At 31.8% G+C, this 18,967-nt stretch overlaps 1 protein-coding gene across 1 annotated transcript; it reads left to right on the forward strand.

Annotated features, from left to right (window-relative positions):
• Window positions 1–7,551: 7,551 nt before the first annotated feature.
• LOC128192289 (uncharacterized) lies at window positions 7,552–12,576 on the forward strand. Its single transcript, XM_052864865.1, has 8 exons — window positions 7,552–7,721; window positions 7,854–8,120; window positions 8,836–9,099; window positions 9,665–9,958; window positions 10,711–10,812; window positions 10,963–10,981; window positions 11,133–11,209; window positions 11,297–12,576. Exons 1-8 carry the CDS (start codon window positions 7,622–7,624, stop codon window positions 12,457–12,459), a joined length of 2,286 nt encoding a protein of 761 aa, XP_052720825.1. The 5' UTR covers window positions 7,552–7,621; the 3' UTR covers window positions 12,460–12,576.
• Window positions 12,577–18,967: the final 6,391 nt, after the last annotated feature.

The raw sequence follows: 18,967 nt of genomic DNA on the forward strand, positions 1-18,967 counted from the left end.
TTAAAATGACAACTAATTGATTTAAGAAGGATTCTTACAAAATAGGTATATCAATATATTGAGTGTATTAAGTAAAATACTTCTTCATACAATGTTTGCGATATACAACTAGCTAGATTTTTGTTTACTAAATAATTATAATTTACTTATCAGTTTTACTAACTCAGGTACACACAAATTGAAAAAAAAATTCCCGCCGGGCTCCAGTTATAAACTCACGCTTCGTACTGTGTATATGTTATGTAACAGTCTTTTGTTCACTCCTGACAGAAAAAACCCTGCAATCCACACAGAATATACAGGAAAATCACAGAGGAGGTCACCTGAACAAAGAATGTATACACATGTATACACATGCCCGAGTACCTAAGATTAATGATTTCATCATATGCATTAAACAAGATCAGGCATCAGTTTTTCTTTTTAAATTCAATTAATTACTTAGTAAGGTTCTTAATCGCCTTATTTGCCACATTTGAAGATAGTTACATGTATACATATAGTTTCAGTCACGCTGAAACCTTACTATACATTTTAGTATGTACGGATTCATTATCATTAGGCTAGAATTAAACTTAAACCTGTTGAAAATAAATGATATCACTATTAAACTCAAATAAATTTTAGTAATAGTTTCAGCAATGCGTAAACCATTTGGAATCTTAACTTAAAGTTTCAGCATACTGAAACCTAGCGGAAATGATCTGAAACTGATTGATATATCCATAATAATTTACACAACTTTTCACATGATTCAAATTTAGTTTCCGCATTGCGGAAACCATCAGGAATCTTAACTTAAAGTTTCAGCATACTGAAACCTAGCGGAAATGTTCTGAAACTGATTGATATTTCCATAATAATTTACACAACTTTTCACACGATTCAAATTTAGTTTCCGCATTGCGGAAACTATCAGGAATCTTATACTTAAGTTTCTGCTGACTGAAACCTAACGGATACTTGCTGAATCGATATAATGGTTTCCGCATTGCGGAAACTATACATGAAACTTCAACTTCAAGTTTCAGCAAGGTTTCCATATAGTTTCAGTTTTGCTGAAACTTGATTTTTCATCCAGTGAGAGGTTACGTTTAAATTTTATACAGATAAATATCATTTCTAAAAGTAAAACGAATTTAATTTGTACAGCAAATTACAGAAAATTAAATTAAAAGAAATGAACTCAATATCTACCCAAGTTATACTCGTATAACCTGGGTTAAAGCAATTTACGCTTTTTTATAATCCGCTTCGCGTATAACTTGGGTATGCATTAAGTTCATTTCTTAAATATCTTAATACACCGCTCTTCTCTGAAAGGTTATATATATATATATATATATATATATATATATATATATATATATATATATGGTCACAACCACCTAGCTCTTTTATTTTTACACATTATTTTAATCAATCATTATGTTCTTGTTTTGTTGTGAATTATTATTGATTATATTTCATTTATAATGACGCTTTTATATTAATATTTCTATCAAATCATGTTAAAGTAACAACAGATGCTTTCTTTTACTTTTTTGTTTTGCTTTATCAATGTAAAAATAACAGGTTTGTTTCAATATAAATCATTAACTTATAAATTCACCATGTTTTCAGTATGTGATATGAATTGAATGGGGTTAATTATAAATGACTTTAAAGCTATTTATATTGACGCCGTAATGAAACTGTTTGAGGTAAGGTTTGCGGCATGTATTTTATTTCTTTGTGAAGAATCGTACCAAAGCTATTTACCAGTTTGTTGACTATACTAAAGTCTTTTTACTTAAAGAATTTGGCTGATTTTGCCAGAGTCGTCTGTTAGCTATAAAAATTCATGATTTCAAACTGTCAATATGACGAAATGTTAATCATTTCATGAAAATAAATACATGTTTCTTGTGACAGGAATGAGGGTTTTTATGTTTCAAATGCTCGAAAATGAATTAACTATTTATAACATGATTTGGTTTATTATAAATATCTAATGAACCATTTAAATATAAAATCAATACAACAAAAGTCAAAATTTTGGACTGCTTCTATGAAAACGAAAACATCTTATTTGAAATCTTTTCAGGAAAACCTTATGTCACAGTTGCATTCAAATTGTATAGGGTTCTTAAAACATTTCACTAATCTGGTAAAAAGGATGGTCCTTGTAAGTCAAACAAAACAATATTTACAAAACAAAAACAATTTAATTACAAATATACAATAAACAGGAGGTTGTTGACATCAGTTCTTTTCGGATGGACTAGCTGGCATTCTACAAGACGTCTCACATAAGGTAAGTTCCGTAGGACTGGGAATGCATAAGTTTTTGGTTCGGATATTAAGTGTCCCACCATAAGTCCTTGCAAAGATATTATATGGTCCACCACGTGCCCACTCCGTGGTCACCTATTTAAATATTGAACAACGTGGCATAATAAGTTTTCTTATACACATATTTGAATATAGATATTGACTCATTAAACACACAGCTGTGGTACATGTATATTACAATTCTAGGCTACCGTAACATAACAGCTATTTAAATTACAATTACACATACCTGTAGTCTAACTCTACTCACAATGCAAAACTAATATAAACCATAAAAAAAAAATATGACACTTACTGAGTTGTATCTCTCTCACACAAATAAGCCCACACAGGGATGCCGTTCCCAAGATCACACAGCATGGGAAACGCCCAAGATATCTCAGCAAGAGTACAGACAGTGAGACACGTCCACACAGCTTGTCGCCCAGAATACATCTAACCTCACTCTTTTAAAAATAATCGAGGTTTTCTCCAGTAGTATTACTACACCCAGTGACCACTCATGCAAGCAAAAATATATAGATAACTCACAAGTATGGAAATACATTTCAAACAACATTTCAAACAACCTTAAGATACCAGAACTCAACCAAAAGTATGGGAGTATGTTTGGAACATAACTGTGACACCTTATCATTATATATGTGTAAAATTATTTTTACTTTTTAAAGTCATACGTTTCCGACTTCATTTTTTAAGAAATATATAAAATGCTTGTACCCTGTTATTTTTCAAATTAAACTATAGAACCCTGCGAAATTAGAAAAAAACTGAAGTTTAAAAACTATTACGTCATATAGATCTTGACGTCATAATTCAAACCTCACCTTAATTTTTTGTATGTATGCTACAAAAGATGTGTTAGTAATCTAAATCATTAATCAATGTTATAGAATTGCATAAATGTGTTTACAAAACAATTTTTACCGAGAGAAAAATCATAGTACATGGGCAACGGATAACACAGTATCCAACTCTTATCGCACACCTGTACAGTTCTAAATGGCAATGGTTCATTTGCAAACGACCTTGAATTGCAAGGTCAGAGTTAGAGGTTAATTTATCGAAGCTATGTTTAATGGTCAACCAAACTTTGACTGTTGTAGAGTTGCAAACAAGATGCAGAATCCTTATGTCATGTTTTTGTTATATGTGGCATATCTAAACATTGCTCATCGGCTCATCGACTTGAAAATTCATTTTACACAAAGAAACATCTATGCACTGGTCTCAGGAAGAATAAGTGCACGTCATTTGATTATTTATCACCTATGGGGTTTTGATAATTCTTAAAATATCGGGCTAGGTGTATAAAACAAAGCTATCATCTGTTTAAGAAGATTTTTCGCAATATTTTTTAAAAATAGCTTGAATTTAATCTCTGTATTCTATTTTATTTCTTGATTAAAAGCTAAATTGAGAGCACAAACTCAACGGACTTGCATGAACAGACCTCAAACTTCCAAGGTAGCCACGGTAGCCTTCACATGCATAGAAAGTCGGCTGTTTCTTGTGTTACGTTTTCGAAAATAAGAGAGGGAGAGGGAGAAAGAGAGACAGAGACAGACAGACAGAGAGAGACAGAGAGAGAGGAGAGAAAGAGACAGAGAGAGATAACGAGGGTTATGTATTTTCTCTGCTCTGCTAGCTACTTTTATGCCACAAAAAAACACCAAAGGGGCAATATCAATCACTGTACATCATAATTTGTGACAAATCTCTGTACGACGTGGCTCACAAAACAACACACGGTCAAAATTAGGAACGTTTCAAATAATATATAAAACGGGATAAAAAAGAATGGGTATCATTTACTGACTATCAAGTACCTTTTGAGGAAAGAGTTTGACCAAACAGCTCACAAAGATCTGTCTTTTATTTCCCGTTGCAGTAATTCATGTTTTATTTAATTAGAGTCACTTTACGTTTTGACTGAAGCGAAGCGGTTCATCTTCACTGCAGCAAATTTTCGGTAAGGAATATACTGTAAGGTGACGTAGTATAAGTACGTATGTATGTGTAATGTACACAATTTTTGTTACGTTTTATTTCGGTTTTCCGGGTTTTATTACTTTTTTTTTCTTTTTTTTTTTTTTTTTGGGGGGGGGGGGGGTTGTTTTTGTTTAGGTTTTTTTGTGTTTTTTTTTTTTTTGGGGGGGGGGGGGAGTTGTTTGGTTGATATTTCTTTGGAGGGGGGGGGGGGGGGTTGGTTCTTTTGGGGTTTTATGGTAAAGAAAGTGTAATTTTTTTAATAAATATCTACATTTGTACATCTATAATTCGAAAAAAATTGCTTTATTTTGCAATCCTCATTGAGAATTTTATTTTAGATTTGTCTTACAAACAGTATTATTAACTCGGTGTTTACTCATTAGCAATATGTAGTTATGACTTCTAAGTTATAAGAAATCATTGATCTAATTCGGTTTGGAAAAAATACCGGGATTACTGTTTGGCTTCCGGATGAGGTATAATCGGATCAAATTTGTCAGCAGAAATTTTTATAGTTTCTCCTACTTTTGAAACCAAGCGATTTTGGACTTCCCTTGGAATCTATTTGGCACATAAAACAATATCCCCTAAATAAATTGGGAGTGCTCGAATGTGACATGTATTGCTTATGCAATACTCTAAGACTTAAAGTAGGGAGTAGTACAAAACTCTGCATGACATTTAACGGATAGTTTTTACATCTTTTTAAGTAGCTTCAGTTTCTGGTATTGCTTTCAAGCTTGAATTCAAGTATTTTCAAACTATTAATACATGTAAGTAATACGTTTCTCACAATGCATACATATAACCCGTATATTGTCGATTTAAATATGTTCGTTACAAACTTTATAATCAGACCACAGAAACCAAAACACTTATTTGTTGGGATTAAAAATTCTTTTAAAATCGTTGTCTAAAAGACTTCGCTACAGATAGTGATATATTATGAAAGAACCATGAGCTCATATAGAGTTATCTTAAAAATATATTATACATATATAATAGATATGAATATGTGGAAGAATTTTTTAACATCTCATTTACATCAAAATGATTGGTTATATTACGATGAAAGCGTCATGATATAGTATGGATATACACCGGTCCTGCATTTAACATGTAAACTTTTTAATTATTCGACAATAGGTTGTTAATTTTTATCTGTTCGTTTCCAAATTGAAATTATCAATGGCTGCGGTAGCATGTGACTAGTATTATTTCAATGTATAGGTGAGAGTCATACTTCTCATTCGGCAATATTCATTGTCTACCAATATCTCTACATTTCATTTGTGGGGTGTATAATTCTCAACAGAAATAGACATCCAAAAATGTTAAAGCAATTATTTGCAAAAGCTGTTAGAATAAGGTTTATAAAAGAAAATATATTTTTAAATTTCATTAAGGTCGCAAAGATAACAATGTACAAAAATTAACAAAATTGGCTTGTCGTGAAGCATTATGTAATGAGACAGACAGATGCCTATTTAAGTTTTAATCAGAATGGATAGATAAAAGATCCTGTAACATGGCACTTTTTGCTCATGTTTCAACGCAATGGCGGACCACTAATAAAAGGAAACATTGTCAATCTAGGTACACCCACAGTATTATGAAAAATAGTTTCATGTTTTCATAGTAATATTTAAGATTATACAATATTACGCAATGCTCTATTCATCGTCTGAATAAGGAAGTAAAAAGGAAGCATTTAAAGATGATTCGCAATTATTATTATATAATGAAATTAGCTTTCTTCCTGTATTATTTTATCTTCACAGCAAATATACATAATTTTTATCATAACAAAATGATTACTAGGTCAATTTACAAGGAATGAGACAACTATGAAACAACCAAAGTTGAAAGTTCTCATTGCCCTGACTTTCACAATGCTGTATTTTCCATCTTTTCTTAGTAAGTATCATTTATTTCAGATAAGTAGGTTCGAGTGTGTAATGTTGCTTAGATACATGAAAGGTTTTAAATGATGATCATCGATTGGAGAATGTTTCAAGTCAATATTTGTATGTAACATACATGTCTCTGACGTTAATGATACAGGGACCAGGAACCAGATGCAAAACTCACGGCTACAGTAAAATTCGGTTCTAGCGAAGTCCTAGGAACCAATGGATTAACTTCGTTATATCTGTTTTATCTGTATAACGAATTCGTAATAATAACTATAGCTTATTCATGTTTTCTTTCACCTGACTATAATATATGCTAATTGAGGCTTAGAATCAAAATACATTACTTTGATATCTTTAATAATCGGATTGAGAGTCGAAAAATTAATATGAAAATAAATTCCTTAAAGCTATTATGTTAAATGGTAGTGAAAACATTTTTAAATTGTAACGAAATTTATTATAAAAGTGTTAAATTTCGTTATTATTCACCTCAACGGAATTAAAAATCAGTTTGTTATATCCGAATTCGTTGTTTGCAAAGATTTGTCAAGAGTTTTATCGGGGACTCAAAAAAACTTCGCTATATTCGAGAATCGCTCTATCCGTATTCGTAGTAAACGAGTTTTACTGTATGACTATGAGTTGGTTCCAGAAATTAAAAGTTATTGACGAAGATAAATAACTTGACCATATACGGAAATAATAGATTCTAGACCTGAAATTGCATTGCATGTATATAATTAACTCCATAATAATGTAGAGTTAAGAATTGTACCAATTGTTTATTTCTCTGACAAGAATAAGCAGGGGTGGGAATAATAACTTGAAAAATAAGTGAAATACGAAGAAGTCAAATCTCGTTTGTATCTGATAAAATAATTTTTGGTATTTATTTTTCAATCTTGTGATTTTCTCTAAAATTAGATAAGATAATATTGTATCAAGAAGTGAAATATTTCAGCTCATTTAAAGCAGAAGTAACAGGATTTGAAAGTCGCTTACCTCATGGTTACAACAACTTGCATAAAAAATGACGGATTTTTTAAAATGACCAGTTCGTTCTTATTTTGTGTCAAGCCAACTATTAGAAACACTTAAAGGCAGATATAAATTCTTATTGCTTTTGAAGATAATTTAATGTCCTTGGTTTTAAATTCAATTTCTTACATGTAAACAATGTTACTATTTTAGATTGCAAAACTCTAATCATCAGCGAAGTAAAGGCTAATACTTGCATCACGTTCAACAAACCGAACTCTACTGACCCAGTGTACATAAAAAGAAACAATGGATCTTTATGTGTATTTATTGATGATGAGGGTTTTCCAAAACCTACCGCTTGGAACAGAAATTTCTCCTGTAGAATAAACATTTCTAGTATGTCTGTCTGTTTCTCTGACACAATGGTGACTGATGCAGGTGTTTTTAATTTTGTCGTAGGAAATGTTCAAGAAAACGCAACGACTCTTGAAGTCGAATGTAAGTTTTCGAAAAATTTACATTTTTTGATTGTTTGTCTGCAACAAAATCTAATTCATGAAAATCACCACTTAGATGTGTGTACTTTGTTTTATTTCTTCTTTCATTCAATCGTCATCCATTTATCTCAAGATCCACCGATAGTCTTGATGCAAAACACACCAACATTTGTGGAAGGACAAAATTTCTCTATCAAGTGTTCCTACAGCGCGGGAAATCCTATTACTACTTCACTTTACTGGACGAAGACAAATTCAGTGTTCAGATACAATGGTCAACTACTGCGGATCCCAAACATTCAACGTAAAGACTCTGGGACATACACGTGTTTTGCAGAGAACACCTACAGCAGCGGGAAAAAAGGGAAAGCAAACGCCACAATCGAGATTGATGTTCAATGTCAGTTAATAATGGTTATCTTTTAATTCTTAAAGCATAAACGTTTCGCCCTAATGGCATTTAAGTTGTTGATTAAGTATCAAATATAAACTTACATGTAGGTCAGTATTAATAATAAAGACTTCATAAGACATCATAATTTAACGTTAACGATGCCCGATCCTCACCAATGTTCGATGATTCTTTTCTGGATATTATATGTTTTAATAAGAGATTATGGAAAATACGTTTTCATGTAACTTTTTCATTGCACAATTAGTAAGGTAACATTGAGAATTATTAGTCTTATGTATTAGGAAGGGCTTGGCTCCTCAGATTATTTGGCATTAATCATTTGTTACCCATATCCCTACATTTCATCTTGGCATACAAGCTCAGGCTTTATTCTTAGTACAATTTCTTTTTATTCCAATTCATATATATAGTCTAGAGAACGAATTTCATGTCCCTTGTCAAAATAAGTAATATCTATAAATCAAAATTTCTTTATGACAATATAAACATAATTAATGTATTATTGCTGATAAATTGTCTAAACTACAATGACCAACAGTCATTCCTATTTAGCGTGTTGTGTAGGTATTTACTTTGCTAATAGTTCTTATTTGCGTAAGGTGTTAGGATAGTACTTCTTGATTTCTTTTAAAAATTGTACTATCTACGCACAATGAACTTTAACAATATCCATTTATTATGGTAATATGCACTACATAAGACGGACCTTCACTTACCTATGGCCAAGCTCTAAAAGTTTCCGAAGGACAATCAGCCCGGATGTCAACGTCAGTAACCAGTAATCCCGCCTCCAACGTCTCCTGGTTCCGGGACAACCTCCTTGTATCCACGCAACAATCTGTCAATGGCACCACCAGCTACACTATCCCAAGGACACAGTGTACAGACACCGGACCATTCCAAGTGGTGGCCAGTAACGGCGTACAGTCCAAACAAGCTACCAAAGTATTCCTATACGTTTACTGTGCGTATCTTGTACCTAGTAGATTTGTTTACTGAATTTGAGGTAGTCCATCCATAACAAAGGCAAATTTAACAATTTTGATTAAACTATACTACATCAAATACATATTTTTAAGTTATTTTAAGGCTGACATAAACCAAAATTGTGACTATGTATGTAGTCAATTAAAAAAAATTTTGGCACTGAAAACTTTTTTTAAAGAGTTGTCTGCCCTTTAAGAAAATGAAAAAATTCATTTTCTGAAAATATGTGTGGTCAATAATGAATATTTTAGCATATTCGAAGAAAGGGAAAGCTTTTGCAACTTTTTACCAAGAAAAATGGGAGAAAATTACTTTGGTAATATTCATTTTTTTTTCAATTTCAGCGGTGAATCTTTATTATTTAATAAACCCTTTAAAACCACACTCACATTTTAGTGATTAAACTTGCAATGTATTAGATATGAAATATGATAGTTATAGATGGACTACATTAAGTTTAAATGTATACCATGGAGCGGTTTTGTTTATTCTTATTGACATAACCAAACATATGGTAATTTCGTCTCTTCAATCTAACACAGGTTCGCCAAGACTTACAACATGTGGGAGCTCTGTGGAGCTTCACGTAGACAGTAACTTCAATCTTAAAGGAAAGATTTTGGTGCTGTCTTATCCACAACCAAACGCTTCTCTGACACTCCCGAATGGTGCTCTGAACACACTTATCACTCTCAGGGTCAATTCCACAGCAACCAATTTATTCACAATCACACTGACGAGATCAAATCTTCCCTCGGATGATTTTGGAACATACGTTCTGAATGTTGCAAATCAATATGGAAGAATAACGATTTACGTATACATCAAATCTAGTGGTATGCAATCTGGGTCTATTTTTTTTTTAAAAGAATGCTTGATTTTTTTATGGAACATGGTCACGATTCTGGTAAAATTTTATTTCTCTATTTTCATTGTTTACAATGCTCAAGAAATACTTTTTAATGATCAACCAGAGTGTCAGTGGTAGAGTTATAGCTCGCAATTATCTGCAATGTAAACAAGGCTCGTGCCCTGTTTTTGTTAAAATTGGTTCAATATACTTATAAAAGTTGCGTTCAGGCTGATTTTTCTCTTTTTGAATTTGTTTTAGCATAAATAAATAGATCCTAACGTTTATCACTTTTCTTTAAAGTCAGTAAACTTAAATTTTACTTCAACATTCAAAACATAAATGAAAACGTGATGTAAGCTTTGTTTACATGATAAAGAACTATGAGCTCTGTATTACGCTTATAACACAACGATTGACACTCAAATTTTGGTTGATTATTAGAAATGTCTTGCAAACATTAAAACTGAAAAAATAATTGTTGACCAAAACTATGACAATGCCACTTTAATTTCAATTCTGGTTTAGCATCAATTGATAAGCACTCTACAAAATAAGTAGTAGTGTTTTTTTAAAATACATAATTTCGTTAGAGTCACCAAAATTGCATCCTCAGTATTTGAAACTTGTTTCCATTTTTTTACTTGTGCGGCTTCCATTCAAACTCTTCAAACACCACTGTGATTTATGTTTATAAAAATGGTCGAATTGTGTCGTTTTGTTGTTTTATATTTACAGAGAGCTTTTCTTCAACGGTAGTCGTCGTAGGCAGCGTTCTTGGAGGAGTATTATTCCTAGCTATCTGTGCATTTGTTTTTCTTTCCTACAAGTACCTTTTAGGTTTTTCAGCTTTCTATAGTCAGAAACTGACTTATCATTTGATAAAATTTTCTAATACAAATGGTATTATACCCCCCCAAAAACCTGAACATTTATTTCAATACAACCATACATAATCCGTATTTGAAATAGAGTTTTATTTATTTTTAGTTAGAAAAGTGCCTACAAGGTAATATATGTTTTACAAATGTCTTTGAAAAATGGGGAGGGTAAATTTTTTACGCTTTAATCATTAATATTTTATGTAAATAACACAGTTTCTTTAAATACTTCATGTCTTTATTGTACATTTTGAACTTTATTTGGTTTTTTGACTACAGGTCTTACATCACACTTGAAAAGGAGAAATCCAAAGTAGACATTCATATGTATGAGCCTTCTACCTGTGACGAGAAAGGTAAATGCAAATAAAATCAATAAAACATCACGAAAATCAATACTTTTACTTTTGGTTCTTTACGTTTAATTTGCTTTTTTATAACAGCTGCTGTAGAGGAAACACAGAAAATTTCGAAGTCAAATCAATTTAAACTAATCATCTTTGATATTTTCAAGAAAAAAGGAAGAAGGAAAATAAATTATCCGACGTTAGAAACGCCTTATTGGGTTCAAATTAATGAGTCGCAAGTTACAGAAACTAATTTTACGAAAACAGGAAAAGAACTATATGCAACAACTAGCGACCAGAATAGAGGGAATACCAAAAGTAAAAAAGCATGTGACACAGAATCGGGGAATATCGGAAAGAAGAAAACAAAATATTCGACGTCAGAAACGGCTAATTGGGCTAAAACTAATAAGTCGCCATTTACCAAAACTTATTTTACAAAAACGAAAACTGGAAAGGAACTATATGCAAACGCCGAAGAGTTAGCCGCGACAGCCTGCGACCAGAATAGAAAAAATACCAAAAGTAAAATAGTAGGTGACACAGAATCGGGAAATCCTGGAAAAAAGAAAACAATAAAATCGACGTTAGAAACGCTTCATTGGGCTAAAACTAATGAGTCGCCATTTACGGAAACTAATTTTACGAAAACCGGAAAGGAACTATATGCAAACGCCGAAGAGTTAGCCGCGACAGCCTGCGACCAGAATAGAAAAAATACCAAAAGTAAAATAGTAGGTGACACAGAATCGGGAAATTCTGGAAAAAAGAAAACAAAAAATTCGAAGTTAGAAACGCTTCATTGGGCTAAAACTAATGAGTCGCCATTTACGGAAACTAATTTTACGAAAACGAAAACCGGAAAGGAACTATATGCAAACGCCGAAGAGTTAGCCGCGACAGCCTGCGACCAGAATAGAAAAAATACCAAAAGTAAAATAGTAGGTGACACAGAATCGGGAAATTCTGGAAAAAAGAAAACAAAAAATTCGAAGTTAGAAACGCTTCATTGGGCTAAAACTAATGAGTCGCCATTTACGGAAACTAATTTTACGAAAACGAAAACCGGAAAGGAACTATATGCAAACGCCGAAGAGTTAGCCGCGACAGCCTGCAACCAGAGTAGAGGAAATACGAAAAGTAAAAAAGAAGGTGAAACAAAATCGGGTTATAGCGAGAAGACTAAGTCTAAGCCTTTGGTCCTTCCGAAACCCAAGAAAAAACTGTCTAAAGCAAGCAAAGCCTTCTCATATTTTTAAATCATTTAATTTAAAAAATTTCACCGAACTTTACTTTTACATGTAAACAATAAGATAAACTTTATTTTATTGTTTTAAGATTAAGGTGTTTCGCTTGTGATTTAAAAAAAAATCACTGCGCAACTCTGAATGTCAGAAATTGATATGAATGTCGTTTTTGTAACACACTAATAAGAATAAAATTGATTTATTTTTTTATCTGATTTTATTGTAAATTTTAAGAAAAATCATAATCATAAATTATTTCTATAAAAACAGGATAGCGATATAGAACGTATTTATCATTATATTAACGACATGAAATACGTGACTATGATAATGTAAACAAAATGATAAACATTTAAGACGTGATGTGACGTTTAAGGGTAAAGAGGAAATAGTACAACAAACTACAAAAGCAATGGATTTTTATTTTTAAAAAAAAGAGAGAGAGAGAAATATAGGAGAGTATCTGACGGACATTATCCCATTCTGCCTGTATTGTGTTTGGTAAATATAAAATGGTACCATATATAAGAACGGCCAATCATATCTCTATAGTTACTTTACCAAGTAATTTCCCTCTATTTTGTAGGACAACTGATTGTGATTCTTAACTCTTTAACTGACAGGGCTTAAATCAACACTATTTATTTCTAACCATTTTTTCCGTCTTTCGATCTACACGAAATAATCAAGATGATGTCAGGTTCAAATTCCCATATAAGGCGTTTTGGCTTTTTTTTAATATAACATACTAATGTACATTAACAATAACTTAGTTACTTAGTTACTTACTCTTAACGATCAATTTCTTAATTTGTTAAATTAAAAATGTAAATAAGATAATCAATCAATCAATCAATCACCGAGTCCTCTTCATATTGGAGTTGCGAGCATATTGTAATTTTATTCGTTGAATTAATCAAAGTATCATAATGCTCTTGTTTTGTAATCAATCATTATTGACCATTTTTCATTTGACAATGATCATTTTTTATTAATCTTTTAATTCAATTATCTTATGAGAACAGCAGATATTTTTCACTTTTTGCTTTATTTGTGTACAAATTACAGATTATTTCAATATATATCATCAATTCAAACATCCACGGTATTTGCAGTTTGTTATAGAAATTAATTGGGGTTAATTATAATTGACCTTAATAATCTCTTTTAGAATTTTGTATTGACGCCGTAATGCAACGGTTTAATTTCGAGTGTTAATGTTAAGGTGGTTCTCTACACCAATCAAGTGTGGGATTTTTTTTGCATTCATTTGCAACCATTAGTAAGCCCAGTATTTAATAGAATAAGACCCGTAAGTTTAACAGTATATTTATTTTTAGAAAGTTTAAAAAATATTAATTTTCTAATTAACAAATTTTTCTGTGTTTTTAGTCTTTTGAAAGTGAAATGTTATTATAATAATATTTTGAAATTAAAAAAAAAACATGAATTAAGTTTGTATAGTTTTCAATTGAATCCACCAAAATATGAAACTGAAACATAAATTTTTTTTTAAGCAAACAGATGGATGAAATCCCACCAAAATCAAAAATATAAGCAATATTCATTGATTAATTCGATAAACAAAGGATACTAAATGAAACTGAACAAAAAGAAGAAGTACAGAGTTATTTCAAAGTGTAAGTATCAGAGATCCTTTTTAGGAGTTATTTTTCTTTTCCTTTTAAATAACCATTTATTGTGGTATTAATGCCTTAATAAACTAAAAAAATCACTAAGAAAGATAAACAAAGGAACAAGTTCAAACTAAATATGTAGATATAATGCAGCTTAGGGAAGTGGTGCTTAAAATAATGTTTAACCTGGCTCATTGTATTTTAGATTAATAAATTTCATATTCAACTCTTTAAAACAAACATTTTAATAGCTAAACTGCCTTTTACTTCTCTACTTACGGCAAATAGAAACAACCAAGCGCATATTATTACATACACAGCTGTCCATAGACATGTAAGTGTGGTAATGAAAAACATGATCCTTTTCAGAAATCTGTTGTTTCCCTTTTTTGCTTGCAAAACTTCATTGCTGCTAAACATAATTTTTTAAAATTAAAATACATTAATTTGATTTCTTGCATACCAATTACATTTCGATTATCCACTACAACAGTATTGCAAATCTTTTATTGCACTGGTTTTTTATTTGGGCAGTTTTCAAGACATTCATCATAAATATAGTTTAAGTGAAATATTACATCTTATTACATTTATCATCGGTAATGTATGTATACTAATTTGCTGCAGATAACATGACAAGTGTATGGCCAATATCAAGAAAACAGAAAGCTTTTTGAAGTAAAGGTTTTCTGTACAAAACAGCTGATAATCAATGTTAGTCGAAAGATCAATTTTAAATATTTATAAGCGTTTTGGTGATTTCATTACTCTTTTATCTCCCACGTAAGAAGAGTTTAATTTAAACGCTGTTACCTCGACAGCACAAAATGTCGTTTCAAACGGATGTCACACATGGTGTAACGATATAGCGACCCACCTTAAAAAGAGATTTGTTAATTTTTTTCAGTCATTAAGGCATGCAGTTGAATGGTTTTAACGTGTTTACAAAACAATTTTTACTGAAAGAAAATCTCGAACATTAAACATTTGGTAACGGATGATAATTGCAAGACACATCATTTGACTCTTATTGTATATCTGTACATTTTAAATTGTTCATAAAAGGGCCTTGAATTGCAAATCAGAATTCGATGAGTTTAAACTGCATTTGTCAACCAAACATTAAATGACAATTGTAGAGTTGCAAGCAAGATAAAGAACCCACAATGCTTTATTATGCCATCATGCTGTATATCTATCTAATTTTCGTAATGTTATAACACTAAGCTTTTATTTAAAAAACAGATTTATTTCAATTTCTGTTTTGTGTCATATTATTTTTTGAGGGGGAAGGACTGACCTCAGATTTTCAAGTAGACAGATTTCCAAGTACATGTAGAGTGTTGTTACCAAGCTAGCCTTCACCTATATGAAAACTCATACGTGTTCCTTCTGTGTTACGTTCTGGACAATAACAATAGTTTTTTGTAATAATACTCACTTTTTAAGAATATTGGATTTAATGATCTTTTAGATGGATGTAAATATAAACAGTAAAATGTTTTTTATTTGTTTTTCATTCGGGTTATGAGGGTAACAAGCATTGCAGGATGAGAACTAACGCGGGTTATTTATTTTTTTTTTTTTTGGCATCTAAATATATGTCATATCTCTGTATGACGTTGGTACGAAAGCCGAGAAGGATCATTCGAGATTCGAGATTCAAAATACGAGATTCGAAATACGAGATTCGAGATTCGAAATTCGAGATTCAATATCTATATTAACCAATCAAATTATAGATCTGAAACCTGTATCCTAGCAACATCAAACTGTTCTAAATAAAGATCATTCGTACATGCTCTTTCCTACAAATAAATGTCTTAATAGCTCTTATATTGTGGTTATAAAATGGTTGAATTAACATTGATAAATTGACCCCACACAGGATAAACAATTAAATTAGTGATAACACTGTGGGCTTTGCAAATCTATGTGATTTTGTTTGTCCTGTATGTATCCTCCCCCCGAACCATTTTAACCCGTTGTGTATTCGCCCCAACTGTGTAAAAATCGGCTCGCGAAGAAAGATCTGTTTAATCTAAATAATAAAAACTGAGTGTGGTTTTAGCTATGAAACGAAATTCAATGAAATAATCGACATGTCAAATTATAGGTTATCATAAAGTTTTAAACCATAGAAGATATAATGATTTACAACCTCAACGACAACAATCCAGATAGGAATAGTGTATTGTAGGGTATCAGTGCCATTGTCGATGAGAGAGAGAGAGAGAGAGAGGGAGAGAGAAAGAGAGAGAGAGAGACACACAGACAGACACAGACAGACGGACAGACAGACAGAGAGTTTTGTAGTGTCAAATTCAGTTTTGATTTAGAATTTGAAATTAATTTGATTTGTTACAAGCATATATAGACAATAATTAAGCCTCTAAAAGGAGAAAAGAGAGGAGGTAGCTAGGGTAAGGCAGACCAACTATAGCAAGCTTTAGCATTTCCTTTTCCGTGAGGGGGTTTGGGTTATTTGTGATGTCTTACATTAGCTAGCGAAAATGATAAAAAAAAACAAACCATGAAATGTTCTTTAAATTTTGTGCGGATGTTGTACTCCAATAATCTGTTTTCAGTTTATACATTTCAAGGGGGGGGGGGGGGGGGCTATATAGTCCTAATTAGTTTGCCAGTTATTCTGTCCCCACTCTGCTTTCTCTTCGTTTTCCAGGATTTTTTATTTGGCTCGGCAAATTAATATAAAACTTTCTGTGTAGCTCCATAACGATGCACTGTAGATAAATTATGAGTAGTTTTACTTTTGATAAACAGGTACATATCCGTACTTTATTTTCAATTTGACTCTTATAATCGGATTTAATATTCCAATAAATATAGGGTAGGAAAGAGTAGACGGGACTTTTTTGCGCATATCCTACTGTACCATTCATTCAACACAGGTATTAGCACTCATCGAGTTCGACTTGCTTTCCTTTTTTCCATCCACTGGATTTAAAGCTATTAATTTTTGAAAACATTTTGAATTGATGGCCTGATTATATATATATTAGAGCTGCGCTGGTGCATCTATTTACCCAAATGGACCAAAATATAACCAAATGAATCTAAAAATTTGACAAAATTAGTTTTAAACGTACGACTCTTTTTCAATTCTAATCGGGTATGTACTTTAGAAAAATCTTGAACCACACACATTTTAGCAAATAAAACGACAATTGTTTCATTTTTTTATGGGGAGGGAGGTGGTGCCGGTAAAGGACATGTATTGCTTGTGGCAGTTGTGCTATACTCTCATTTGTTATAATAGGTAATACTACATATTGATATAAAATGAAAGTTTCCAATTACACTGTACATAGCTTCTATCATGCATTTTGACCCGTGCGATAGTTTAAAACAATTTTCAAAGCATTTAATGTAATTCAACCGATCATTTTTAAAATTTAATTTTCTGGATCCCCGCCTGATACGTCCGCCTTCTTGTATATTAGAATTACATGTACGTTGACCATATGTACACATTAACTTAATGTTATGGGACGATAACATTTTTTATCAATGTTAATGATAAAGATATGTAACAAATAACAGCCTATTTGTGGGTTTTTGCACTGATTATTTGAGATAATTTGCCGCCATCTTTTATGCATTCCACACACCACTCACAGTTTCTTTATTTGGTGTTCTGTGTGTATGGCGACAAATTGGTAAATTTGCATCACTCACTCCTTGTAGCTTCATCCTGACTACATTTTTTATCTGGCTAAGTGTAATGTAGTAGTATATTAAATACACACATCTTTGTTTGCAGTTCTTATTTACTAGTACATCTTTAGATCTTTACTTACAAAAAAAGTAAACATTTGTATGACTTATATGTAATTATTGTCAATTTTGGTGCGGGGGGGGGGGTAGGAAACTACAGAGAAACTTAACTTGGCTGTGAAACATATGCTTTTATTCTTTCTTGTTGATATATCAATAAATGAATTATAACAAAAAACATGGACAACAATTAATTTTGAAATATTCATGCACAATCAAATTTTTAAAAAGTTTTACTGTTCTCTGCACAAGAAATCGGCAAAGTGAACAAATTGGCACCCTATCATCCCTACCTTTAATTGTAGAGAGTAGGTATCCTTCTATATTGAAAACAATTCCAAAAGTGAGACTCATAATAAGTTGTTTACTGAGGAAAAGGAAAATAAATTGTATTAATTAATAATTCCGTATGATGTGATAATACCGGTATCTCAATGATTTGTTTATAATCATAGTACTAGTGTATCACTGTATGCATACATAAAAACGATAAGTAATGCTTATATTTATTAGTGAAACAGGACAGATTATTTATATTTAGATTATTTAGATACATGTACTAATCTTCTTGCGGGGATCTGGAAAGGAGGGGGTCAGGGGATCTGGACCCCCTCCTCGGGGAAAATTGGAGCTTATTAAATTTACATAGTAAATTTTTTTAAAATTGGCCTAGGAACCCCTACAGAAAAAATTAGCTACGCTTATGAAGTTCTCTACCATAGCCGCATTTTTACACAAAAGGGAATAAACCCGGGTTTTAAACTATTACTGGTGGTGAAATACCCCAGGGTTCAAACGCATCAGGTGGAAATGCACCAGGGCAAACAAAATCATTTTAGTTAGATCCGTAAAAGCACACCGCATTATTACTAGTCTACTTAGATATTCTGTGTAAAAGTAAATACAAATAATCATTTAGTTAGGTAGGGAGAAGTGAACATAGCATTTATTTGTAGAAAAGAGCATGTACGAATGATCTTTATTTAGAACAGTTTGATGTTGCTAGGATACAGGTTTCAGATCCATGATTTGATTGGTTAATTTAGATATTGAATCTCGAATTTCGAATCTCGAATCTCGTATTT

Source organism: Crassostrea angulata, chromosome 7, assembly GCF_025612915.1.
Source record: "Crassostrea angulata isolate pt1a10 chromosome 7, ASM2561291v2, whole genome shotgun sequence".
Lineage (NCBI taxonomy): Eukaryota > Metazoa > Mollusca > Bivalvia > Ostreida > Ostreidae > Magallana > Magallana angulata.